General features: G+C 40.8%; 1 protein-coding gene across 1 annotated transcript in view; it reads left to right on the forward strand.

Moving 5' to 3' along the window:
- The first annotated feature begins 6,813 nt into the window (after positions 1-6,813).
- SPAG17 (sperm associated antigen 17) overlaps positions 6,814-27,933 on the forward strand; it is an 86,185-nt gene continuing 65,065 nt past the window's right edge. The window contains exons 1-7 of the mRNA XM_067464341.1: positions 6,814-6,944; positions 10,116-10,428; positions 15,557-15,697; positions 16,476-16,547; positions 17,423-17,554; positions 19,385-19,592; positions 23,121-23,315. Coding sequence (XP_067320442.1) covers positions 10,321-10,428; positions 15,557-15,697; positions 16,476-16,547; positions 17,423-17,554; positions 19,385-19,592; positions 23,121-23,315 — 856 coding nt within the window. The 5' untranslated portion in view covers positions 6,814-6,944; positions 10,116-10,320. The remainder of the gene's footprint in view (positions 6,945-10,115; positions 10,429-15,556; positions 15,698-16,475; positions 16,548-17,422; positions 17,555-19,384; positions 19,593-23,120; positions 23,316-27,933) is intronic.

Below are 27,933 nucleotides of genomic sequence, written 5' to 3' on the forward strand. Positions count from 1 at the left end.
TGTTTTAAGCCGCTCTGAGTCCCCCTTCAGGGGTTGAGAAGGATGGAATACAAATGTTGGAAATAAAATAATTAAAATAAATAAATTATGGAAGGGCAAGGTGACGAAATTAAATGTTCACATATTCAGACACACCTTACCCATGACACTCTATCAGTATCTGCTACTTTCCCAAGTGGGCAAATAAAATTTTTGGCAAGGTAATCATCAACAAGCAAACGAAGGGTTAATTCTGAGCCTAGTTCACATAGCTTACTGTACAGCTGGTGAAACAGATCCATCAACACAACTATTACTGTCAGCTCAAGATCAGTGTAATGTCCTTGACCCTGAGGGTCATTTAGGAGACATTGGCTGGTCTGTAAACTATGTTTTCAGTAATGTAGAGAAAGCCCTTAAGACTAGATACTACCATTTTTTAAATAAAAATCAATAAAAAATCTTTAGATGTTAAAATATTACAGGCACTGAACATATACTAGAATAAACATTATTCTAGGAAGATTATAGGAAGATTTAAGCATCTTTTATTCTGAATATAAGTGATTTTAATGTGTGTATATATTTATGGTTTTATGTCCTGGCATTGAATGTTTGCCATATATATGTTGTGCTCCGCCCTGAGTCCTCTGTGGGGTGAGAAGGGCAGAATATAAATGTTTTAAATAAAATAAATAAAATAAATAAAGCTATTCTCTGTTAGTGTTAATTACTGTAGAAAAATCCATCACCTATTTGCAACTGAAATATTACCTTATTTTAATTTTAACGTGGAGTTGACTTCTCATTGAATGATAGGATAAATCAGAAATATATTTCTTTTTTAAAAAATAAAAGAATACTTGAGAATTAATTGATGTAATCCATATGACTGATCACATGATTTTTTGATCCACTTCTGTCCTCCCTGAAGCCAGCCTATTTATCATGAATGATGGCATTTTTTCCTATTTACTATTAAATCTTGTTCAAAGCTCAAGCTGTAATAATAATACCTGCCACAGTGAACTCAACACCAAAGCCACACACTCTCTTTCCAGTTGTCTTTCTATTTCCTGCCAACCAGGGGCCACAGCAACACGTACAGCTACTTCTGCAGCAATAGAAAATGTATATGTGTATAAGGGCTGCAGAATAACAGGGACGAAGCAGAGAGTTAAGGAAAAGGTGTGCGGGGATACAGAGCTAGTGTGTGGGCTTTTAAGAAGCTTTAAAAAGAAAGTAGGTGTGTAGTATTGCAGGTCAGAGGAAGAGGAACAGAGTTCAGAGCTCTGTTTTTGAGGGGTATTACAAGTGTCTGTAGAGGTATCTATCTGAAAAATGGTGGGGGTATCTTTTTCCTCTCTGTCCCTTTCCTTTCCCCTCTGATCCCTTCTACACTGCCATATAATCCAGATCATCAAAGCAGATAACCCATATTATCTGTCTGAACTAGATTATCTGAGGGCTTTTCTACACATGGCTAAAAACCTGGAAGAAACTGGGATAATAGGGGGGTGGGGTGGCTAAATGACATTTTGGGAAAGTGTGTGCGAAATCAGGTTAATAGCTGAAAAGCACATGTTTAAAAGGTGCATTCAAAACCCGATCCTGTCCCCAAAATCTGTATCTTTGCATGACTGTATATCCCTGCAGTTATGGAAAACACGTGACTTCCTTCTAATCCCCTGGTATAGATTTCTCCAGCACACGTACATGTTTTAAAAGCCTGAAACAGCTGATTGGGTTGTCAAAAATAGAGCCATGGACACACAGGTGGCTAAACAGAAACACAGTTGGAAAGCAATTACAATTAGAACTCTATGCAATCATTCCTTTGTTCTGATCTTTATAATACTAAACAGAGTTTGAATTACAGTTGGGTGAGGAGAGGAAATAAGAAATCTTCTTGTGTGTACATTGAGATATCCATCTTTACAAGTCCATCTTGTGGATTTGTAAAATCTGCTATAAAGGAAGGTTTCAGAATGTCAAAGAACCATTTCCTGGGACTGACAGGTTTGTGTCTGGACTTGCTGTCAGGACCCATGGTTTTTAAACCTATTTATTTCACCCGCATTTTGACACTGCCTGGAAGCACCCTGAGTCTACACTGCCATATAATCCAGTTCAAAGCAGATAATCTGGATTTTATATGGCAGTGTAGAAGAGACATCCCCCACTTTCCAGTGCCTATTTGCACATCGGTGGTTAGAGGAGTGTGTGTATATGATTGGAAGGTGAAGGCCAGCATAGAGAGAATGGCAAGGAAAGCTGAGATATGGGGCTGAAAAGAGGCTTCTGCACATCAAACTTCCCATGTTTCCAAGGAAGCAGGTCTAATAAAAATAATTGTGATTTATGTCTGAGCAAGTATGATAGGATTGCAAACTAAGAAAATATTAATACTGAGACATTCATGTCCTTCTATGAGAATTTCTAGACCAAATTTGCTCATTTTCAGACAATTGGCAACCACAACACATGTGATAGACTATGCATTATTTAACCTCTTTTGCTTAATCAATGTGATGCAATCTGTGGAAAGTAGCATCTCTGTTTGCCTTGGCATAATGTAAAATAACATTGCATTTCCTGATGCACAGTAAACAAGTGAGGAACATGCAGTAGATTTTCCAATCCATTTTCAGGAGAATGGAGAAAATTCAAAAATAAGTGACTGTTAGTTCAGTACAATCAGTATTTCTGATATGATCGATGAGATATTAGCATCCAAGTTGATATCTCTGTGCCAACCCGCTGTGTTATTGCTGTTTCTTTAAAAAATGCATTCCAAGTTGGACATATTTAAATAAGGAATCTGAAATCAAACATCCGGTATCATACTGCCCCTAACAGAAACCCACAAGGTGACTACATCTGGAATGCTTTGTTATAGTTTTGCTCACTGCACTTAAAAACGATATTGTAGACATTAAAAATGTATAGAAGTGGACAACCAAAAGGACTGAAGCAACTCACCTCTTGTCATGGCCGGCATATTCCAGCAATCTGTCTGACCAGAAGCAGACACTCCCCCAGCATTTGGCGTAATCTAGTGAACAGGAAAGGTATCACAGGTCTGAGAAATTAGCTGTGAAAGAATGATGAAATAAGCTCTAGTCTAGCTGAGACCTCAAGATAAAGAGCCTTCAGAGGAGTGGCCCTTGGTAGCAAACAATGTTGTACTGTTGATTTGAACCTTGGCTTTGCTGCTCTTTGGTTTATTTTCAAGAACTCCTGGTGTTTGACTTTTGGACTCTGACCTTAGCTTTATTATATTCTTGCACTGGACCCTGGTTCAGCTATCCTTTGATTTGTTTTCAAGCACTTCTGGCATTTGATTTCTGGAGCCACCTTGGCTTTGTTGTACCCTTCTCTTGAATCCTGATTCTGCTGCTCTTCTGATTCCTGGCACTTTTAACTCTGGAGTGTGACCTTAGCTAATCTCACTGTATCTTATCTTGGAACCTGAGTTTGCTGCTTTTCAGACTGTACATATGTACCAGCATTGTACCAGCATTTCCAACCCTGGGAATGTGACCTTGGCTTTCATTTGTTCCTGACTTGACTCTTCTACGGTTTGAATTTGGCTAATTGAACTTTGACTCTTGGCATTGGCTCACACTTCCCTGTTTGTTGTTTGAATTTCATGATTCTGACTTTGGACTTGACCCATGGACATCCCAGGTTGACCTTCAAGGACTCCTGTATCTGGTTTCTTGACTTTGGGCTGTTAACTTTGGCTGGCATACTCCACTTTGCTGTTTGTTTTGGACTGAGCTTCTGATAGAGCAGCATGTTCATGACAACTCTGAGGGAAAATTGCATTAGTTCGAGCTTTTTAGCTTGGGGAAAAGACAAGTAAGGAGAGGCAAGATTGAAATAAACCAAGTTAAACATTCTCATAATAGTAGAACTCAGGGCCATCCACAGATACTGAATGAAAGTAAGTACACTTCGAATTAACATGTAGCATTCACCGGCACAGAATATTTCTGATGGCTGCTAGCTTGGATAGTTTTTAGAAAGAACTGGGTAATTTAAGGGTATTTGTTAGTGTCAATGACTACTTATAAGAATAGTCCCAGCTATCACATTAGCCTGGGGTGTCCAAATGACACATCTAGGCTAATGTGGTTTAACCTTGAGTAAGCCTTTTACTCTGGCTTACATCTGGGTTAAAAAAAACACCTGCAATGATCCAGATCTTCTAGAATGAGTGATCCTTGATGACATCCTCACAGCCAGCCTGCACCCAGGAAAGTGGGACGGCAGTGCTTCCTTTGCCCTGATCCCACCCACCCCTCAAAACATGCTTCACAGTGTGAAATCTCTGCTTAATAATAGAACTAAGTTATATGCTTGTTATATGCTTTTATGATTTTAACCTGGATTGTTTTAATATTAATGTTGTTTAATACTGTTATAATATTTCTATATTTTAAGTTGCATTGAAATTCTTTTAGTTGTGAGCCGCTTTGAGTCTCCGTATGGAGAGAAAAAGTGGCATATAAATAAACATCATCATCATCATCATCATCATCATCATCATCATCATCATATGGCCCACCATTGCCTCTCAATAAACCCACAGTATTGGTATGAGGATTAAAAGCGAAAGGGTAACAATGTAACATAGAGATGAAGAGACCAGAGATTAGATTTTTGCCAGTGTATAGATCAGTGGTTCCCAACCTTTTTTTGACTAGGGACCTCTTAATCAGGGACCACTATGGCCAGGGAGCACTTGAACAGGGACTACTTGACCAGGGACCACTTTGACCAAGGACCGCTCTCCAACATTAGTACCAAAAGGGTTATGAATCAGTTTTTGGTCAACTTTAGATTTGGTTTGGTTTATTTGGGGTTCTGATTCAGAAAATAGTATTGGATAGACCATATCAGCTCGTTTCTGATACAGAACATAGGCCATGGTCAGCGACAGGGAAGGAGTGGCAGGTGGTGCGAAAGGAGTGGAAATAAAGTAAGTAAGTAGGAAGGAGGCATGTGGACCAGATTTTGGTATAGACATAGACCACATACAGTTGGCATTCACGTTAGAGCAGTACTTTCTTTTCTTTTCGTTTTTGCTAAGAAGGCAAAAAGCTAAATTTCATGAAGATAACACAGGTATCATCTGAGGGTCCCAGTCACCTGAATCACTGGATAAAATGTAGAGGAAAACAATGACAAATACTAGTAATTTAAGGGAGAAATACAGTCTGAATACATGTGTTATTATAAGTAAGACACAATATCCTTTAATTATATTTATTTATTTATTTATTTATTTATTTGTATAATGTCCCTCTCAGCCTTCCAGCAACTTGAGGCGGTTTACAAGGCAAAATTCAGTGCCACCAAAACACAAGCACAATATAAAATGTTAACATCTTATTGATGTTAACAACATCAGCAATAAAACATCAGTCAATAAATAACAACAGCAATAAAACATCAGTCAATAAATATTCATTAAAACATTGTCCAGACCCATCGTGTAGTTATTCCGTTTCCTTATTTGATTTTGACTCAAAATTAAGATCAAATGAGGGGACTTCTAGATTGAAATGGTGCTCAACTGGAGGACCATTACTTAACATGATGATTGCACTGCTGAGAATAACCAACTGATAAAAACTGCTTCCGTGGCATGGGAGAATAATATCCACCAGTCCAACTCTCATTCCTTACATCCAGGCAATGAGTTGGTGTCACTGAATTGTAAGTAGAAAAGAGGGAGTAGGCAAGAATCGTGTCTTAGTGACCAGAGGTGGTACCAGTGCTATTCATCTCTTAAACTCCCACTGAAACGTCATGAATTTAAATTAAGAAAGCAACCCAGCTGATGGATTGATAAATGTCTGGCATCAATATCTCTAGGTGGTAAAAAATGAGTGAAATCTTTTAGAATCGAAGACTGCTGAAGATTGTGATGCAGTGTGTCTAAATATTTTTTTTTAAAAATGGAAGCAATGTGGAATCCTTAAAATACCTACAAATTCTCATTTAATGGGATTAGAATGGATGAATGCAAAACTTCGATTAGAAGTGTGAGAAAATAGAAGAAAAAAATCAATAAGGCTAGCAGTGTGGGAAAAGGAAGTGAATGGTGACTGAACTTAGATTGAACTGAGCTTTAGCTTCTGGCAATCAGAGGTCCTGCCATGCTGGCTCGTCATGCTTTTGCATATGTTTTGTAACATTGGATAATGCCATGTGCTGCACAGCTGGTGATATTGGGAAAAGGGATTATTTGTCATTGGCAGTTTGGGATAATGAGCAGGTGTGTGGGTAAAGCAAAACGAGCCCCAAGCTTCCAAGGTCATTCCTGTGAGAGACCTGGTATGAGGAGGAAAGACAGAATGTTTTGATTGTTGGCAAATACTCTGTGCTTTAAATAGAGAATGGCTTCAGTCCTGACCACAATGACATGCTCTAATCTGTTTGCTAAATGAAGTTATCCGAATCTACTGAAAGCTTGTGTTTTTGAAATGTAGTTCACTTTTACATTACCAACTAGCCATCCCCTGCCACGCATTGCTGTGGCCCAATCTGTATATATGTATTTTGTGTGTGTGTATATATATATTTGTGTATATGTATATTTATGTGGTTATGTGCATACATTGTAATGTAATGTATTTTTATTTTATTTTTTGGCTTTTAAGTCCCTTCTGTTGAGTTTTCAGTGTTTTTATGAGTGATGGTCACTTGTTGGCCTGATAGATGTTTTGTGTGCAAATTTCGTGTCAATTCGTCCAGTGGTTTTCGAGTTCTGTTAATCCCACAAACGAACATTACATTTTTATTTATATATAGATTGTCAAGTCTCCTTCTACACTATTCTGAAATGCTCTTGCCATGCAGCAGGAAAAAGATGACCAAACCAGTGAAACTCGGGCTGAGGGCAGAGAACCAGGCACTGTTTATCTAGAGAAGAAATCAAGCTGCAAGATGGGGTCAGTGAAGGCTTGGGTGATGTGTATGGACTGGACCAGGCTGCATCAAACCCATTCCTGCTGTTGTCACTGTACCCAAACAGATTGCACTGGACTTTCAGCCAAGCTTTACTTACTGTGGAGTTAAACTGGTTTATCCTGTGACAAGAATCAGAAGTGGCCAAATGTCATGAAAATAGAGCTATTATATGATATGCCCAGGTTACTTAGCCTATATAGACAGTCTTTCAGAATTGATGACCATTCAGTAAAACCACCCTGCTTCAAATATCATAGATTAATTTCATTACAGACCATCTGAACTGGAATCTGTTCCCATGTCCTTTATGAAATTTCCCTCTCCAGTTCTACAATTCTCACTATGAATAGGAAGTCCGTTTCATGCTGAAAGTCTTACTCAAAGTATCTACTTATCGGTTCACCTGAAGTTTCATTTTACCAGTTTTGATTTCTGAAGAAGGAAGCTGCTTTAAACCCACAAATGCCATCTGGGCATAGTCTTTCTATTTGAAATAGCTATGCCCACTGATTTATCCTCTGCCTGATGCCCAATATAGATCAACACAGGTCATGACAGCTTAACGGTGGTAAACATTTTCCAACATTCAGGCTGTCTCCTTGTATAAGGTGACATGTTTAGCTCTGTGTGAGCATCATCTGCTCTGGCTGTGACATTTCCCCATACTTCTGGGAGGAGATCTAATTACAGGCCATTCAAAACACATAATGACCGAAAGCAGGAACACATAGCAACTTAATCAAAGGTGAAATGAAATAATTAGGGAAGCATTCAAAGATTCTGTCAGTGAGCACACACAAGATCCAGCAAGGTATCGATTTCCCTCCTCTTCCTGTTAGCACTATATGCAGACTTACAGTATGAGTTACCACCAGAGGTAGGTACTACCTAGTCAAAATCAATTACAGTATCAATTTCTTTCAACTTAATTGAAAGAAATCTTTAACTTATGTTTGAATTTCAACATTCACTTAATACTAAATTTAAGTTGTTACTAGACTAAGAAGCAGTGTAAAAAAGCTAAACAGTTTTATGGGTTGCTGTGAGTTTTCCGGGCTGTATGGCCATGTTCCAGAAGCATTCTCTCCTGACGTTTTGCCCATATCCATGGCAGGCATCCTCAGAGGTTGACGGGTCTGTTGGAAACTAGGCAAGTGGGGTTTATATATCTGTGGAATGTCTTTGGTGGAAGAAAGAACTCTTGTTTGCTTGAGGCAAGTGTGAATGTTGCAATTGGCCATCTTGATTAGCATTTAATGACCTTGCAGCTTCAAAGTCTGGCTGGTTGCTGCCTGGGGAATCCTTTGTTGGGAGGTATTAGCAGGCCGTGATTGATTAAATAAAGAACAACACTCATCAAACAGGGGAATTCCTGACATGAATCAATCAGGGCCAGCTAACATCTCCAAACAAATTTATTTATTTATTTACAACATTAAGATGCTGCCCTTCTCACCCCGAAGGAGACTCAGAGCGGCTTACAAGATATACACATACATACAATATATTATATGATTAGCATGTACAATATCAGTATTAAATATTACTATATTGTACTATCCCATTATATTGTAATATTATTAGTAATATTACACGTAATGTATTTCTAGGTGCAAAGATTACTGCAGACACAGACTCCAGCCAGGAAATCAGGAGACGCTTACTTCTTGGGAGGAGAGCAATGTCAAATCTTGATAAAATAGTGAAGAGTAGAGACATCACACTGACAAAGAAGATCCGCATAGTTAAAGAAATGGTATTCCCCATAGTCACCTACGGATGTGAGAGCTGGACCATAGGGAAGGAAGAGAAGGAAGATAGATGCTTTTGAACTGTGGTGTTGGAGGAAAGTGCTGAGAGTGCCTTGGACTGCGAGAAGATCCAACCAGTCCATACTTCAGGAATTAAAGCCTGACTGCTCATTGGAGGGAAGGATAGTAGAGGCAAAGATCTTTGGCCACATCATGAGAAGAAAGGAAAGCTTAGAGAAGACAATAATGCTGGAGAAAATTGAAGGGAAAAGGAAGAGGGGCCGACCAAGGGCAAGATGGATGGTATCCTTGAAGTGACTGGATTGACCTTGAAGGAGCTGGGGATGGTGACGACCGACAGGGAGCTCTGGCATAGATTGTTCCATGAAGTAATGAAGAGTCGGAAACGACTGAACGAATGAACAACAAACACATGTAATGTAAATATATAATTATATTATTATTATTATTATTATTATTATAACAAAGGACACCCCCCCCCCCCCAGCAATACTCACCAGGCATCGAAGCTGCAAGGCTATTCAATGCTAATCAAGCTTGCCAATATGTAACATTCACACTTGCCTCAGGCAGACAAGACTTCTTTCTCCTACCCTGGGCATTCCACAGATATATATATATAGAGAGAGATCTGTGCCTAATTTCCAACAGACCTCACAACCTCTGAGGATGCCTGCCATAGATGTGGGTGAAATGTCAGGAGAGAATGCTTCAGGAACATACAGCCCAGGAAACTCACAGCAACCCTGGGCATGAAAGCCTTTGACAACACATTAGCTAATTTTATATTTCTCACCTGGTTCTTTACCAAAGGCCTAGTTTTTTTGAATTTTGGAAACATTACTTCTTCCTGCCAGTCCCTTAATGTTAGGCTATTACAGTGTTTCAGACTTCAGTTCCCAGAAATCCCAGCCAATTTAACGGCTGTTAGGAATGTGGGACCTGAAGTTATCTGGGGACGCTTCCAGACAGGCTCTATGTCCCAGAATCTGATCCCAGGTTTTCTGTGTATCCCAGATTATCTGGCAGTTCAGACTCATATAATCCAGTTTAAAGATGAAAACCTGGGATCAGGGCCTGTCTGGAAGCTGATATATAATTCAGTTCAATGAGGATTTTATACAGCTGTGTGGAAAAGACCTCAGGGCCCTTCCACACAGCCCTATAACTCAGAATATCAAGGCAGAAAATCCCACAATATCTGCTTTGAACTGAGTTATCTGAGTCCACACTGCTATATAACCCAGTTCAAAGCAGAGAATGTGGGATTTTATTCAGCTGCGTGGAAGGGGCCTCAATCTCAAGAAGTAATACCTGGTTTCCACGTTTGCAACGGTTTTGCTGATTGTGAGCTGGAATTAAAATAGTTTTTTTTTTCAGGAAGCAACAGAAGGCGAGGCCTGTGGTTTAGCAAAGCCAGGCTCCGCGGTTGCTATGGAGACGCACATCACTGGAGAGCCAGGGAGCAGGCGGGTCGTCTGCGCATGCGGAAGAAGGGCAGGCCACCCCCGGTTGCCAAGGAGACGCCTCGGCTGGAGGTTCTGGCGAGGGCCTGTTTGCCGGGCGCCTCTCTTTCCCTTTGGCCATGGCTCCGAAGCGGCCCAAGAGCGGAGGCGGTGGGGGGACCCCTGCTCCCCCAGGGACTGGCTCCAAAAACTGGGAAGCCGGGCTGGTGGCTGCCCGCTTGGAAGAGGTGCGTCGGGGTCTGTTTTCTGAAGGAACAGCTGCTAGATTCATTGCCATTGCAGGCCTTCCACTGTTGAAAGGACCATGAACTGCAAGCTCTGCTTAGGCGCAGGTACAAGCAGGCTTCACATAGGTCAGGGCCCTTCCACACATAGCCATGTAATCTAGAATATCAAGGAAGGAAATCCCACAATATATGCTTTGAACTGGGTCCACACTGCCATATAATAATAATAATAATAATAATAATAATAATAATAATAGTTATTTATTTATTTATTTATCGTGTCATCCACAACCAGACCATTGTATTACATTTCTAACAGAACAAAACAAACAAACAGATAAAAAACCACAAATTTTGCAAACTTGGTAGTTGATTAAATGTCCTTTGACCAGTATCTGGCCACTTGGAGTGCCTCTGGTGTTGCCGCAAGAAGGTCCTCCATTGTGCATGTAGCAGGGCTCAGGTTGCATTGCAGGTCTGTGGTTTGCTCTTCTCCACACTTGCATGTCATGGCACAACCTGGGGATCATAACCAGATACAGTGAAGACATCTGCCCTTGCGCTATGCTACTCTGCTGCTGAGTATGCATGCCCAGTGTGGAACACATCTCACCACGCTAAAACAGTGGATGTGGCTCTTAATGAGACATGCCGCATTGTCACAGGGTGCCTGCGCCCTACAGCACTGGAGAAATTATACTACTTAGTATTGTACCACCTGGCATCTGCCGGGAAGTAGCAGCCAATAGTGAAAGGACCAAGGCAGTGACATCTCCAGCTCATCCCCTGTTTGGGTACCAGCCAGCACGTCAAGGACTTAAATCAAGAAATAGTTTTCTTAGATATACAGAGACACTCGCTGGAACACTCAGCAAGCGAGAGTTCCAAAGTGGCAGGCTCAAACCCAGCACCTCAATCCGTGGGTGATACCAGATGAGAGACTCCCCCCTGAGCACACAGAAGACTGGGAGACTTAGAAGGCGCTGAACAGACTGCGCTCTGGCACCACGAGATGCAGAGCCAATCTTAAGAAATAATAACAATAATCTATATAAATAAAAATGTAATGTTCGTTTGTGGGATTAACATAACTCAAAAACCACTGGACGAATTGACACCAAATTTGGACACAAGACACCTAACACCCCAATGTATGTCCTTCACTCAAAAAAAATTGATTTTGTCATTTGGGAGTTGTAGTTGCTGAGATTTATCGTTCACCTACAATCAAACACCACCAACGACAGAACTGGGGCAAACTTGGCACACCGTTCTCCCATGACCAACAGAAAATACTGGAGGGTTTGGTGGGCAGTGTCCTTTGGTTTTGAAGTTGTAGTTCACCTACACATCCAGAGAGCACTGTGAACTCAAACAATGATGGATCTGGACCAAACTCTACACGAATATCCAATATGCCCAAATGTGAACACTGGTGGAGTTTGGGGAAAATAGAATCTTGACATTTGGGAGTTGTAGTTGCTGGGATTTATAGTTCACCTACAATCACAGAGCATTCTGAACCCCAACGTTAGAATTGGCCCAACCTCCCACACAAAAAAAGCCATGTGGGTCACAGCAACGCGTGGCAGGGGACAGCTAGTAATAATAATAAAAAACAACTTTATTTATACCCCACCATCATCTCCCCAAAGGGGACTCAGGGCGGCTTACATGAGGCCAAGCCCAACAATACATTACAGTGAAATAAAACCAAACAACAATACACACGCGGTACGATTAAATCAATAAAAACATAAGAATACAATAAAAAATAGCACAACCTAAATACAACGTAAAATCAATCCCAAGGACGGGCCACATGTACAAGTTAAAATGATAAAACACAGGATGAGATAGGGACGGGCCACATGTACAAGTTAAAATGATAAAACACAGGATGAGATAGGGATGCTGGTGCTGGACGAGTGCCTGGCCGCTGTGTCGATCTGGATGAGGAAGAACAAGCTGAAGATCAATCCCGACAAGACAGAGGTCCTCCTGGTCGATCGTAAACCGGATCGGGGTATAGGGTGGCAACCTGTGTTGGACGGGGTTACACTCCCCCTGAAGCCACAGGTCCGCAGTTTGGGTGTCCTCCTGGATTCTTCGCTTACACTTGAGGCTCAGGTGTCGGCGGTATCCGGGAGGGCCTTTGCGCAACTGAGACTTGTGCGCCAGCTGCGACCGTACCTCGTGAAGGCGGATCTGGCCGGGGTGGTCCACGCCTTGGTCACCTCTAGAATGGATTACTGCAATGCGCTCTACGTGGGGCTGCCCTTGAAGACGGCTCGGAAACTACAATTGGTCCAGCGGGCAGCAGCCAGGATGCTAACTGGAGCTCATTATCAAGAGAGGTCAACCCTCTTGTTCAAGGAGCTCCACTGGCTGCCATTTATTTTCCGAGCCCAATTCAAGGTGCAGGTGCTCACCTACAAAGCCCTGAACGGTTTGGGACCACCCTACCTGCGTGACCGCATCTCCATCTACGAACCCACACGCTCGCTCCGGTCATCTGGGGAGGCCCTGCTCGTGATCCCACCTACGTCGCAAGCGCGCTTGGTGGGGACGCGGGACAGGGCCTTCTCTGTGGTGGCCCCCCGACTTTGGAATGCCCTCCCAAAAAGAGCTTCGTCAGGCCCCTACTCTGGCAGTTTTCAGAAGGAACCTAAAAACTTGGTTGTTCCGATGTGCCTTCGCAGATTAGGAATCCCCATCCCAAGTCCTAGATGCACTTTAGTACAACTAATGTTGCTGCACACCGCACTTTTAATCCTACGTTCCTCCTGCCATCTCAGCACTTTTAACCCTGTACCCCATTGCGCTGGCCGAACCAGTTTTAATAGTGTCTTGATGTATTGTCATTCTGGTTATTTTGCTTAATTGTTTGATTTGCTTTGTTTATTGCTGTGTTATGTTTTCTATTGTATTGTGTTTTGTGGCTTCGGCCCGTGTAAGCCGCATCGAGTCCTTCGGGAGATGCTAGCGGGGTACAAATAAAGTTAATAATAATATAATAATGAAAAAGAAGGAGACGGCTTGTGATAAAGGAAGAGGTGAAAGGAGGGCCTCCCCCGATCTCGGGCGCGGGTTTGTGGAAGGAGATACGGTCATAAAGTTAAGAGAGTCCCAAACCATTTAGGACTTTATAGGTGATAACCTGCGCCTTGAATTGGGACCGGAAAATAAATGGCAGCCAATGGAGCTCCTTAAACAGGGGTTGACCACTCCCTGTAATATAACCCAGTTCAAAGTAGATAATGTGGGATTTTATTCAGCTGTGTGAAAGGGGCCTCAGTCCACCTTTAAACCTCCTCCCTTTTCCTTTTTGACTGCAAGGAGGGCTTCCTCTGATGCTGTTTTCTGCTTTCTTTCCTTTCCCCATCAAAGCAAGACCTTCAGGACCCATCCACACAGCCATATAACCCAGAATATCGTGACAGATAATCCACAATATCTGCTTTGAACTGGGTTATCTGAGTCCACACTGCCATATAGCCCAGTTCAAAACAGGTAATGTGAGATTTTATACATCTATGTGGAAGGGACCTCATTTGAGCAGTGGTCCTTCAGGTATTTTGTACTTCATCTCCCAGAATTCCTGGCCATTGGACACGTTGGTAAAGGCTTCTGGGAGTTGGAGGCCCAAACACCTGGAGGTCCACAGGTTGTGCAGGCCTGTTCTATCTACAGCAGTGGTTCTCAACCTGGGGTCCCCAGATGTTTTTGGCCTACAACTCAGAGAAATCCCAGCCATTTTACCAGCTGTTTGGATTTCTGGGAGTTGAAGGCCAAAAACATCTGAGGACCCCAGGTTGAGAACCACTGATCTACAGTATACTACTACTAATAATAATTTTATTTCTTACCTGCCTCTTCTCATGACTTGAGGCAACTTGCAAAACAATTAAATAAAACAGGAATATTCCACTAAGAAATAAAAAAGCTAAAATGTAAGTAAACATTATATAAAACATGTTGTAGCTATCCATTATCCTGTATTATAGGCGCCCTGGTGGCATAATGGATTAAACTCTTGTGCTGGCAGTTTTGAATCCAGGGAGCGGGGTAACACAACAAAAAACACTACAAACACACACACTAAAACGTACACACCAAAACGTATCCCTAATAATAATAATAATAATAATAACTTTATTACCTGACCTCCCTCTCTCCCCAGAGGGACCCAGGGTGGTTTACACTTTGAAAAGACAAACATTCAGTGCCTCAAAATGAGTACAAACACATTTTAAAAAATACAGGATTTTTTTCTTGTCAGGAGCAACTTGAAAAACTCCAAGTCGCTTCTGGTGTGAGAAAATTGGCCGTCTGCAAGCCTACATGAGAAGCTGGAGCTGACAGACAGGCACTCATCCCGCTCCCTGGATTCAAAATTGCCGGCACAAGAGTTTAACCCATTATGCCACCAGGGGCTCCTATAATACAGGATAATGGATAGCAACAACATGTTTTATATTGTAATGTTTACTTATGTTTTAGTTTTCTATTTCTTAGTGGATTGTTCCTATTTTATTTTTATTTTGATGCTTAATTCCTTCGTTGTAAGTTTTCTGTTGTTACTATCCCTAATACAGGATTGTGGATAGTAACAACAGAAAACTTACAATGAAGGAATTAAGCATCAAAATAAAATAAAACAGGAACAATCCACTAGGTTAACAAAAACGAAAACATTAGTAAATATTACAACATACACTCTAAAAGCAAATTAAGAGACATTACATTAAAAGGACATTACATTACATCCCTACAAAATATGTACTAAAACACAAAACAGAAATCAAACAAAGGACACTTAAAATTCATATTTAAAGGCTGTCAGAGCAGCTCTGCCGGAAAAGATTTAAAGCCTGACTTCTTTTAATTATTTTTTCTTGGTAATATTTATGTTGTCTACCTCTTTCCAGAATAACAAAACTGGTATTAAATTTTGTTAACTTCATGAATGGCAGGAAAATAATTTCTCTGATGGTAAAATATTGCCACCTGGTGGGAGAGAATACAAATATCACCCCTATGAACATGAAAAAATAGATTGACTGAGATGGAGATATAATTATACTTTAAAAATTAGTTTAAATGCTTTTTGTTTGTTTTGGAACAGGAAAATTGGAGTCCCAGTATTGCCTTTGTATTTGGGAGCCAGCCTGAGGATGAACTTCATATAAAGGCTTTGTCTCTTGCTGTGAAAGTGCCACAGAGGAGGCTTTTCAGTGTGGTATCCTGGGAAGGAATATTATCACAGGTATTTTGTATTTACAATTGAGGTATGGTGTTGGAGCTTTAAATGAAGAAGGTAACTGCTCTGCTTGTCACTCAGAGTGGTATCAAAAGAATTCTAGCTCCTCTGATAGGTACTTCAGGTATATGCTGTCAAAAAGGAGCTTGGAAGGAAGCAGAATGGCAGCTTTGTCTTTGGGCCCTACCACACCGTTATATAACCCAGAATATCAAGGCAGAATAACCCACAATATCTGCTTCGAACTGGGTTATCTGAGTCCACACTGCCATATATCCCAGTTCAAAGCAGATATTGTGGGATTTTATTTAGCTGTGTGGAAGGGGCCTTAGAAGCATAATTTAAGGGCAAGTGCAGGGATGGGCAGTTGGGAGCCACATTGCTCTCCTAGAGACTTCACTCACTACTATCTCCAATCCTTCTATGCCCCAGGAACATTCTTCTGTTGTCCTTGTCATCCCAAAATATAACAGTATAAAACCTGAAAAAATGGACTTTCTATTGTCTGATACCTGAATTTAAAAGGGGGATTGGAATCTCGTCTGCTGAGTCTAGATTAAATACTTTATAGTTATAACTAATCTTTTTGTGCCTGTGTAGTTTTCAGTCAAGTAGACCTGATTATGATCCTAACAGGTCATAATCTATAATCATCAATAGGTTGTGATCCTAACAGGTCATATCCTTATCCCAATAAAGACAACTGAATATTAAAAATAAATATAAACTGTGAATCCAGGAAATTATTTCCTTTACATTAATTTGTTGCCTTGTGTTTTTATAGATCATGGAAACTGCAGATGTAAAAGTAAAAAAGACAAAAGAAAAAGAAAAAGAAACACCCTTGTATTATGAGGTGAGTGAAAGCATTTTCTGGAACCATTATTCACAATGTTTATTCCAGCTTTTGCTAGATGTGGATGCTGTCGTTCAGTGAACTTTAGTTTAATATATCCTCGGATCTCCTTCCTTACTGCATTTGTTTCCTTTGACAGGGAGAGATATGGAAATGTCAGTGGGGCATGTTGATGTCCTGAGGGGGTGGTTGCAAAAGTGACAGGATAGGGTGAGGTGGGGATGCTTCTTGGTGATGTTCAGTTGGACAGAGACTTAACCCTCTGCTTTGTATTCATAGACTTGCCTTAATTTCCCTTTATGGTGTTTTGTTTTGTTTTGCTGTTGTATCATGTAAGTACTGTAAATGTTTAATAACAACAACAACAACAACAACAACTTGATTTTTATATCCCATCCCACCTCCATTTCCCCGAAGGGACTCAGTGCGGCTTACATGCGGACAAGTCCAATCAACATAGTTAAAATATAACACCTTAAAATTCATAAAACAGCAACAAGCAAAATAAAACAACAGCATAACACAATATACATCCAGTAGCCTGAAACAGCAACAGTTCTGGGCTCGGGTGAGTCGGGGGGGGGGGTGTACAATAGGTTGTGATGATAGGGCTGATAGATTGTGCAAGTGCCAGATGACAAAAAATTGGGATAAAGGGCAATAAGAGGTGTAACACTATATCTCTAGGAAAGGAGCAGTAGTAAAGTAGTAAAGACTGGAATTTGGGTCATAACTGGGAGCCAAAATGAAAGCACTTCTTACTGCTATCTGGCATATTACTTGGGGAGCTGACTCGTTTTTCCTGTAATACAAAGCTTACACACTGTTATTTAAGGCATTACTTAAAATCTTGATCATTCTGTTTTTCATTTCAGGTACTAGAAACAGCAAAAAGCATTATGGATTCTGGGGAGCAGCTTCCTATAACACTGATTGGAAAGTTAATTAAATATCAGATGCTTTGCATCAAGCAAAAAGACTTGCAAAGAAGAGCTGCTGAAAAGAAGGTATTTTAGACTGCAATCCTATACACACTTTGAACTCTCCCACTAAATTTGGTGGCAGTTGTTTCCGAAACACATGCAGTGTTGCATTATATTTCAGAAGCTGTGTTTGTGGTGGATATTTATTGTTGTTGCACTTCTTCAAGGCATTTCCAACTTATGGCATTAATATAATGAGATTGTTTGCCTTTGTCTTCCCAAGAGAGTGTGATTTGCTCGAGGTCGTCCTACATGGATGTATGTATTTATGTATCAGATTGACTAAAATAATAATAATAATAATAAAACTTTATTTATACCCTGTTCCATCTCCCCCAGGGGGACTCGGGGCGGCTTACATCAGGCCACGCCCATCAGTACAGTAAACGCAATATAACACAAAAGCATAACAGAACTAGAAAATAAAATAAAATGCAAAACCAATACAAAATGCAACACAGCAATATAAAATCGAACATTAAACACACAAAATTACACTGGGCAGGGCCAAATTTAAGGATAAAATTTTAAAACACTGGGAGATTGGGCAGTGTGAATTATCGGGAAGGTGGATCCAGAATGAGGAAGGATTTAATTTCACGAACCAAAAAATAAAGTGCTTCTGATGTCATTTTGTGCAAAATTTAGTCAGGGAGTATCTGACCGATATCATTTCTGGGTTGCTGTGAATTTTCTGGGCTGTATGGCCATGTTTCAGAAGCATTCTATCCTAATGTTTCGATCACATCTATGGCAGGCATCCTCAGAGGTTGTGAGGTCCATTGGAAACTAGGCAAGTGAGGTTTATACCTCTGTGGAATGTTCAGGTTGGGAGAAAGAATTCTTGTCTGCTTAAGGCAGATGTGAATGTTGCAATTGGCCACCCTGATTAGCATGGAATAGCCTTGCAGATTCGAAGCTGGCTGCTTGCTGTCTGGGGGAGGGGATTCTTTTTTGGGAGGTGTTAGCTGGCCCTGATTGATTCTTGTCTGGAATTTCCCCTGCTTTTTGAGTGTTGCTCTTTATTTACTGTCCTGATTTTAGAGTTTTTTTTAATACTGGTAGCCAGATTTTGTTCATTTTCATGGTATCCTCCTTTTTTTGCAATTGTCCACATGCTTGTGGATTTCAATGGCTTCTCTGTGTAGCCTGACATGATAGAGTACTCCAGTATTTCTGTGTTCTCAAATAATATGCTATGTCCAGGTTGGTTCATCAGGAGCTCTGCTATGGCTGACTTCTCTGGATGAATTAGTCTGCAGTGCCTTTCATGTTCCTTGATTCGTATTTGGGCATTGCTGTGTTTGGTGGTCCCTATGTAGACTTGTCCACAGCTGTAAGATATACGGTAGACTCCTACAGAGGTGAGAGGATCCCTCTTGTCCTTTGCTGAACATAAATAGAGATACCACATCAAAGCTGATCCGTTTGTTGTGGATACAAGAAGGATGCAGTTAATCATAGATAGATAAATAGATAGATAGACACATATATGCACCCTTGGTCCTTAGTACTCAGAGAATAGCAATTTAGTGAGGGAGCTCGAGTAGAGTATTCTATTCCATCGTCCTTTCTTCCTTGTGTGTTTGACCTACCTCTTCTTCTTTTCCCATTTGATCTTTGCCCAGTCTGTCTCCATATTTCTTCAAGAGTTCAGTTGGTTTTAGCACTGTATTTCATCTAAATCTCTTTTGGTTAAACATAAGAGATATTCCTTCCATCTTCTCCCATCAAAATCAAAATTCTTTTGTCATTTTTTTGGTATAACCCTGCAACAGAATATGATTGTGGTTCAAAAGCAGACCTTTAAGTATAGTTTTTCAATTTTTACATAAGATATGTATGTTTTGGTAGGCAACTGAAGACCAAGACAAGGTGAAAGAAGAAAAAGGGAAAGGGAAAGGGAAACCTAGCAAAAAAGAGAAACCTCCTAGTGCCAAGTCTGGAAAAGGAGGGAAAGGCAAGAAGGCAACTGAATCACCAAATATATCTGCAAGTACAGTTAAAAAAGATACCAAGCTTAAACGACGTGGAGAAGATGATGATCTTGATAAGTATATTGGTGTGTAAAACATAAATTATTAACACACACTTTCTCAAAAGTATTTAAATTGTTTTATTTATTGGTTTATTTTGATCTTATGGAAGGGAAACCTACATTTAAGCTAATTCTAATTCTAAAAACAAAAATATTTTAATGAAATCTTAATAACTGAAGGGCTTTGTAAGGGCTATCTAATTCAACCCCTTTCTATGCAGGAATACATTACTAAAAAACTCACAGGAAATACACTCATCCAACCTCTGTTTAAAAATTTCTAAAGAATGAGACTGAGGTAGTCTCTTCCACTGTGTAAGGGTTGTTAGTAAAGAAATGCTTCCTAATGCATAAAAAACCATCCCCTCCTCCCTCTCTGTGTGTGGCTCTTGTTCAAGCTTCCTAGAGCAATGTGTCAAATTCAATGCCTGCAGGCCGAATCTGGCCCGCCATGTGGCCCTCCTGATGCTGGACTGCAGCTCCTGTATTTTTCATCATTAAACACCATGACTAGAGCTAATGGGATTTGTGATCTACCTGGAAGGCTACAGTTTGTTCTCTTTAGTCAGGATAGTGAGATTTGAATTTAAATACAAAGCTTGTAGATATGATGCCTGACTTTATAGCAGTGTTTCCCAACCTGTAGTCTGTGGACCACCAGTGCTCCGCAAGAACGAAAACATGGTCCAGAGCTTCACCATTACTACACCACTGCCTTGAAACTATGTGGCAATGAGAGCAACTCTTATAGTGCCAAGGCAACAGGGATGTTGGGAAGGAAGAGGCTGACTAGCTACGAAAGATTACTACTACTACATCAGCTCTAGATTATTAAATATGGGTTTCTGTGAAAGAGCAGATGGTGACTACTGGATGGCATATGTTCTGTATCAGAAACTACAACTGATGTGATCTATCCAATGCAGTTTACAGTTTTCTGAATCAACACCCCAATTAACCAAACCAAATCTAAAATTGTCCAAAAACTGATTCGTAACCCTTTTGTTACTAGTGTTGGAGAGTTGGTCCCTGGTCAAAGTAGTCCCTGGTCAAGTGGTCCCTGGACAAAAAAAGGTTAGTCACTTTAACCTTTCCCTGATTTCGAAGGCACAAGTGCTGTCTGGTTGCAATTCCCAATATCCCCAGGCCACATGGGGGATAGTAAAAAAGAATGGGATTTGTTTTCTATAAATCTGAGCATTGACCATTATGGAAAACATTATAGTTGGCTCTCTATGGATTCTCCACCTATAGATTCAGGGGCTCTTTGAAGGCAACCAAAAAGCTGATGTGGCCTTCAATTAAAATAAGTTTGATACCTCTGCTCTCATTCTCTATTTCGGAAAGCTATCTCATCCATCAACTGAACTTCAGGTTTTTTTTTTAAATTATTTTTTATTCGAATACTTTTTCAGAATAATACAAAATACAAAGTACAGCGTAGATACAAAGAGGGAAAGGGGGGGTTCACTATACATTAGAGTTTAAAAGACAGAGGGGGGAGGGGAAGGGGGGAGGGGAAGAGGGGAATTGAGGAGGGGGGGAAGGAGGGGATGGGAAAAGAGGTAAGATAAGAGGGGGAGGAAAGGAGCTAAGGGGACATGGAAGTTGAGGGGGGGGAGGAAAAGAGTGACTTCCTATTCCGTTTTCACCGCGTTCTCGGTTTGATTTCTTCTTAACTTAGTGCGATCTGAGGCCTATCCCTTTAGGCTCTAAGTTATTTCTTATTTAGGTTTCTCTTATCTCGCTATGTTTCTTGTCTTCTCCTAAAAAACCGTTTAGTAGGCTCCAGGCCATCCTCTTTAAGGGACGGCCGTTAGAGTCTTTCAGAGCATAAGTTAGCCTATCCATTTCTCTTATCTCTAATATTTTGTCCATCCATTCTTGTTCCGTTGGGATTTCTTTTAATTTCCACTTCCTGGCAAAGACTATTCTTGCGGCCGTCGTTAGAAAAGTGAGCAGTATATCTTCGTTTACGCCTAATTCCCATTCGTCTTTGAATATACCTAATAGGTAACACTCCGCTCTCTCTTTAATCCTAATTTTCAGGATTTTTTTCGCAGGTTTCATTTACTCCTTTCCAATACTTCTGGGCTATGGGGCATGACCACCATTGGTGGAAGAAGGTGCCTACTTGATCTTCACATTTCCAGCACTTGTTGCCTGCTTTTTTGTACATCTATCCCAGTCTCTGGGGCGTCATGTACCAGCGATGGAACATTTTGTACCAGTTTTCCTTTAGAGCTATGGCGTAGGTATACCTGATCTTTTTCGTCCATACTTGTTCCCACTCATATAAACTTATCGGTCTGCCGATGAACTGAACTTCAGTTTCTATATTCATATTTTTCATTCATATAAAGCCTGAAAGCATGGCAGAGCCTTTGGAACATGCTAAATGCCTGCATCTTTTGCCATCCCTTTATTTGTCATTTCAAATATAATTTCCAAAATTTCCCCTAGCATTATTTTGTTTTTCAGTTCCAGTCAATTCCTTTATTGTTTCCTTTGCTTCTTTGCACTTCTCCAAATCTTTTCGGTATTTCAGTTTTGCCATGTTTTCATTCCTCAAAGCTATGATCTTATCCAATGTTTTCTACAGAATTTTTGGAGAAAGATACTGCTTCATTTTCAGTAGATCCAAAGTAAATATTCAGCACTTCCACAGTTAAAAACAAAAAAAAAGTCAATCTCTCAGATTGTTCTGTTGTTCATTCTTTTCCCCATCCACTAGACTAGGTGATAGCATTACACCATAAAACACATCCGATTTTCTTCTTTCCCTTCACCATCCCTCAATGTCTTCTCTATAGTCCTGAGAAACTGTGTAGTTGTTCTTAGCATTATCAGTTGTAAAACAACTAATTGCATCCCTAAAGATCTCTGGTCTCTTTATTTAGCAAAAATTAAAACTTTTCTAAAACATATTCATCAAAATCAAAATAAGAAATATTGAATCTTTTTAAGTTACTGTCTCCTTAACCCATTTCAACACTTTGTGGGACTAGATTTTTGTGAAAATTTTCGTTTTCTTGGTGGATGTTCTAGTGGTCTGATGCACTCTCCTTGTCTGAAGGGAGTCTTTCACCAGCTGGAACTTTCCTCCTTCCTGGTGATATGGGCACCTAAGGCCCCTTCCACACTGCCAAATAAAATCCAGATTATTTTATTTGAACTGGATTATATGGCAGTGTAGACTCATATAATTCAGTTCAAAACAAATATTGTGGATTATCTGATTTGATAATCTGGATTATATGGCAGTGTGGAAGGGGCCTAAAATTTTCCTGCTCCAAGAGATGCCAAGTTACTATCCTCACTCAGCCAGAGGTGGCAGTTTTCTCTTTCAGTGAATCAGTTTGATAATGAACTAGATTGTTTTTGTCAATATTTTTTTTTGGGGGGGGGGGGAGAAAACTTTCTGTGGGTATAGTTGTGAAAACCCAGATTTTACACAGATATGCAGACCATTTTGAATATATTTATGCATCAACTGAAACTGCTGATTCAAATTATATTTTAATGCATGCATTTGGATGTTATTTTGCACAGATGATGAACCAGATGATGGTGCTCAGTATTATTTCATAGTGTGCGGATTTTATTCTCCCCAACTTTTGCCTATACTATCTGATCTTGGAGTCAATATTGGAAGTGTCATTAAAATATCTTCTGACAATTATGGACCACTCAAGACCCATCTGGAAGCAATTGCCCAACAAGAAGAACTTGTCCTTGGAGTAGAAGGTGAGCTGGTAACATGCATTTGGTAACATGCATTTGGTGTGAATAAAAAGATTGTTGCTGTTTATATAGGCTTGCAGTGATACAATGTTCTAATAGATTTTGTATTCGTTTTGTATTAGTTTTTAAACCCAAGTAATTAAGTGTATATTTCAGTTAATTTGATATTTCTAGATTTTATTTTGAAGTTATATATAAGTTTGGTTTACCTGGACAGTCAGTGAAGCATAAAAATGGAAGTAGTGCAAAGTAGACTTTTGCACTATTCTGCATTTAAGAGTTTTGTTTTGCTTTGCTTTGTTTTGCTTTGTGAGGCGGGCCTACAGTGGACAGAGATTAAATCCAGAGATTTGTCTGTTAAAGGGTTTGATAGAAGTAGAGCTAGGGCCAGGTAGGAACAAGATCGGAATTTGCCAATTATAGCCATATTTGAAATTCCCAGTCTCTTGAAAAACTGTGTGGGAATTTATATGGGAAGTCCTACCTTGTAGAAACATTAATTTTGTTAAAACCAGAATCACTTTTGAACTATGCAACATTTTAACTGCATGTAGGGAAAACCGTACACCAGAGGTCCTCAAACGTTTTAAACAGAGGGGCGGATCACAGTCTCTCAGACTGTTGGAGAGCCGGACTATAATTTGAAGAAAAAAATAATGAATGAATTCCTATGCACACTGCATGTAGTGCAAAAAACACTTTAAAACAATACAATAATTAAAATGGAGAACAATTTTAACAAATATAAACTTATTAGTATTTTAATGGGAAGTGTGGGCCTGCTTTTGGCTGATGAGATAGGATATTTGTTGTTGTCTGTTTTTAGGTTATTTCAGGCTTAGGTTGACCCTGAGTGAGGGCCGGGTAAATGACCTTGGAGGGCCATATCTGGCCCCTAGGCCTTAGTTTGATGACCCCTGCCGTAACCCGTTCCAAAACAAGCATGCCTGTGGTATTTTTCATTATGAATCTGTAGTTACAAAAGAATTATGCAAAATAAATAAAATGTTAATCTGTGAGGTTTTTGCACTCTCCTTGCAAAAAACCTGATATGGTGTAGCCTACCATGGCTGACATGGAAATATGTAGATCACTAGAAGACTAGGGCCTCTTCCACACAGCTGAATAAAATCCCACATCTGCTCTGAACTGGAATATATGGCAGTGTGGACTCAGATAAACCAGTTCAAAGCAGATATTGAGGCCCCTTTCATACAGCTGTATAAAATCCACATTGAACTGGATTACATAGCAGTTTGGACTCAGATAACCCATTTCAAAGCAAATATTGTGGATTATCTGCCTTTATATTCTAGGTTATATGGCTGTGTGGAAGGGCACTGAGGGTCCTTCCAGAAAGGCTCTATATCCCAGGATCTAATCCCAGTTTTTCTGTTTATCCCAGATTATCTGACAGTACAGACTCATATAATCCACTTTAAAGCAGAAAACCTTGGATCAGATCCTGGGATATAGGGACTGCCTGGAAGGCCCCTGAGACATAGGCCCCTTTCACACAGCTGTGTAAAATCCACATTGAATATGGTAGTGCGGACTCAGATAATCCAGTTCAAAGTAGATATTGTGGATCATCTACCTTGATATTCTGGGTTATATGGCTGTGTGGAAGGACCCAAAGAACTGCAGCTTTTCCCCAGTGATTTTTACTCTGTCACCATCTTCTCTTATAGAATCATAGAATCATAGAATCAAAGAGTTGGAAGAGACCTCATGGGCCATCCAGTCCAACCCCCTGCCAAGAAGCAGGAATATTGCATTCAAATCACCTCTGACAGATGGCCATCCAACCTCTGCTTAAAAGCTTCCAAAGAAGGAGCCTCCACCACACTCCGGGGCAGAGAGTTCCACTGCTGAACGGCTCTCACAGTCAGGAAGTTCTTCCTAATGTTCAGATGGAATCTCCTCTCTTGTAGTTTGAAGCCATTGTTCCGCGTCCTAGTCTCCAAGGAAGCAGAAAACAAGCTTGCTCCCTCCTCCCTGTGGCTTCCTCTCACATATTTATACATGGCTATCATATCTCCTCTCAGCCTTCTCTTCTTCAGGCTAAACATGCCCAGTTCCCTAAGCCGCTCCTCATAGGGCTTGTTCTCCAGACCCTTGATCATTTTAGTCGCCCTCCTCTGGACACATTCCAGCTTGTCAATATCTCTCTTGAATTGTGGTGCCCAGAATTGGACACAATATTCCAGATGTGGTCTAACCAAAGCGGAATAGAGGGGTAGCATTACTTCCTTAGATCTAGACACTATGCTCCTATTGATGCAGGCCAAAATCCCATTGGCTTTTTTTGCCGCCACATCACATTGCTGGCTCATGTTTAACTTGTTGTCCACGAGGACTCCAAGATCTTTTTCACACGTACTGCTCTCGAGCCAGGCGTCCCCCATTCTGTATCTTTGCATTTCATTTTTTCTGCCAAAGTGGAGTATCTTGCATTTGTCACTGTTGAACTTCATTTTGTTAGTTTTGGCCCATCTCTCTAATCTGTCAAGATCGTTTTGAATTCTGCTCCTGTCCTCTGGACTATTGGCTATCCCTCCCAATTTGGTGTCGTCTGCAAACTTGATGATCATGCCTTCTAGCCCTTCATCTAAGTCATTAATAAAGATGTTGAACAGGACCGGGCCCAGGACGGAACCCTGCGGCACTCCGCTCGTCACTTCTTTCCAAAATGAAGAGGAAGCATTAGTGAGCACTCTCTGTGTTCGTCCACTTAACCAATTACAGATCCACCTCACCGTAGTTTTGCCTAGCCCACATTGGACTAGTTTCCTTGCCAGAAGGTCATGGGGGACCTTGTCGAAGGCCTTACTGAAATCCAGGTACGCTACATCTACGGCATTCCCCGCATCTACCCAGCTTGTAGCTCTATCGAAGAAAGAGATCAGATTAGTCTGGCATGACTTGTTTTTGATAAATCCATGTTGACTATTAGCGATGACTGCATTTGTTTCTAAGTGTTTGCAGACCGCTTCCTTAACAATCTTTTCCAGAATCTTGCCCGGTATCGACGTGAGGCTGACCGGACGGTAGTTGTTTGGGTCATCCTTTTTTCCCTTCTTGAAGATTGGGACCACATTGGCCCTCCTCCAATCTGCTGGAACTTCTCCCGTTCTCCAAGAACTCTCAAAGATGGTTGCCAATGGCTCCGAAATGACTTCCGCTAGTTCCTTCAATACTCTGGGGTGTAGTTGATCTGGCCCTGGGGACTTGAACTCATTAAGAGCGGCCAGGTATTCCTGGACGACTTCTTTCCCAATTTGGGGTTGGATGTCCTCCAATCCCTCATCCACTCCATCTTGCTGAGGTTGAAGACTCTCTTTTTGTGAGAAGACCGAGGCAAAGAAGGCATTAAGTAGTTCTGCCTTTTCCCTATCCCCTGTCAGCATTGCCCCATCTTCTCCGCGAAGAGGTCCTATCGCCTCCTTGTTTTTCCTTTTTCTACTGACATAAGAATAGAAGCCCTTTTTATTGTTTTTAATGTCCCTGGCAAGCCTGAGCTCGTTTTGTGCTTTAGCCTTGCGGACCTTTTCCCTACAGGTGTTGGCTATTTGTTTGAATTCTTCTTTGGTGATTTCTCCCTTTTTCCACTTCTTGTGCATGTCTCTTTTGTGTCTTAGCACAGTTAGAAGTTCTTTGGACATCCATTCTGGCTTCTTTGCACTTGTCCTATTTTTTCTCTTTGTTGGCACGGTTTGCAATTGCGTCTTGAGTATTTCACTCTTGAGAAATTCCCATCCATCCGTAACTCCCTTGTCTTTTAGTATCTGTGTCCACGGAATGCTGCTCAGTGTTTCCTTCATTTTTTGGAAATCAGCTCTCCTAAAGTCCAAAATGCGGGTTTGACTTGTCTTAGTTTCGGCCTTCCTTTGTACCTCAAATTGCAGGAGCACATGGTCACTTGCCCCTAAGGATCCTACCACTTCGACCGCATCGATCAGGTCCTCCGCATTTGTTAGGATGAGATCAAGAGTAGCCAATCCCCTTGTTGCCTCTTCTACCTTCTGGACCATGAAATTGTCTGCAAGGCAAGCAAGGAATTTGTTGGACCTTGTACTCTTGGCCGAGTTTGTTTTCCAGCAAATATTGGGATAGTTGAAATCGCCCATGACTACTACATCTCTTTTCTGTGCCTGTTTGGTCAACTGTTGGCAGAAGACTTCATCAAGTTCTTCCTCCTGGCTTGGGGGTCTGTAGTAGACGCCTACAACGACATCTTTTTGAGTCCCAGTTCCCTTGATTCTTATCCAGATGATTTCAAGCTGGTTTCCCAGATTGCTGTCTTGAATCTCTTCTGTAGCATAAGAGTTTTTGACATATAAGGCTACTCCGCCTCCTCTCCCCTTTGTTCGGTTATGTGATGGCACTGAAATTTCCTTATTCTTCGGCGTAGCCAAGGCATCTTTGTTAATTTATTATTTTAAAATATGTATGATATAGTACAGAATATGAATATACAAATGTTGTGGCTCCCATCCCTCCAAGGATCCTGTTCACATCCTCAGTCTACACAAATTAAAAACTCTCCATCAACAGTGTACAAACAGAATCCAGAGTTATATGCACTGGAATTTATCAACAACAGCATCCAAGTTGGAGC

This window comes from Anolis sagrei, chromosome 2, assembly GCF_037176765.1.
Source record: "Anolis sagrei isolate rAnoSag1 chromosome 2, rAnoSag1.mat, whole genome shotgun sequence".
Classification (NCBI taxonomy): domain Eukaryota; kingdom Metazoa; phylum Chordata; class Lepidosauria; order Squamata; family Dactyloidae; genus Anolis; species Anolis sagrei.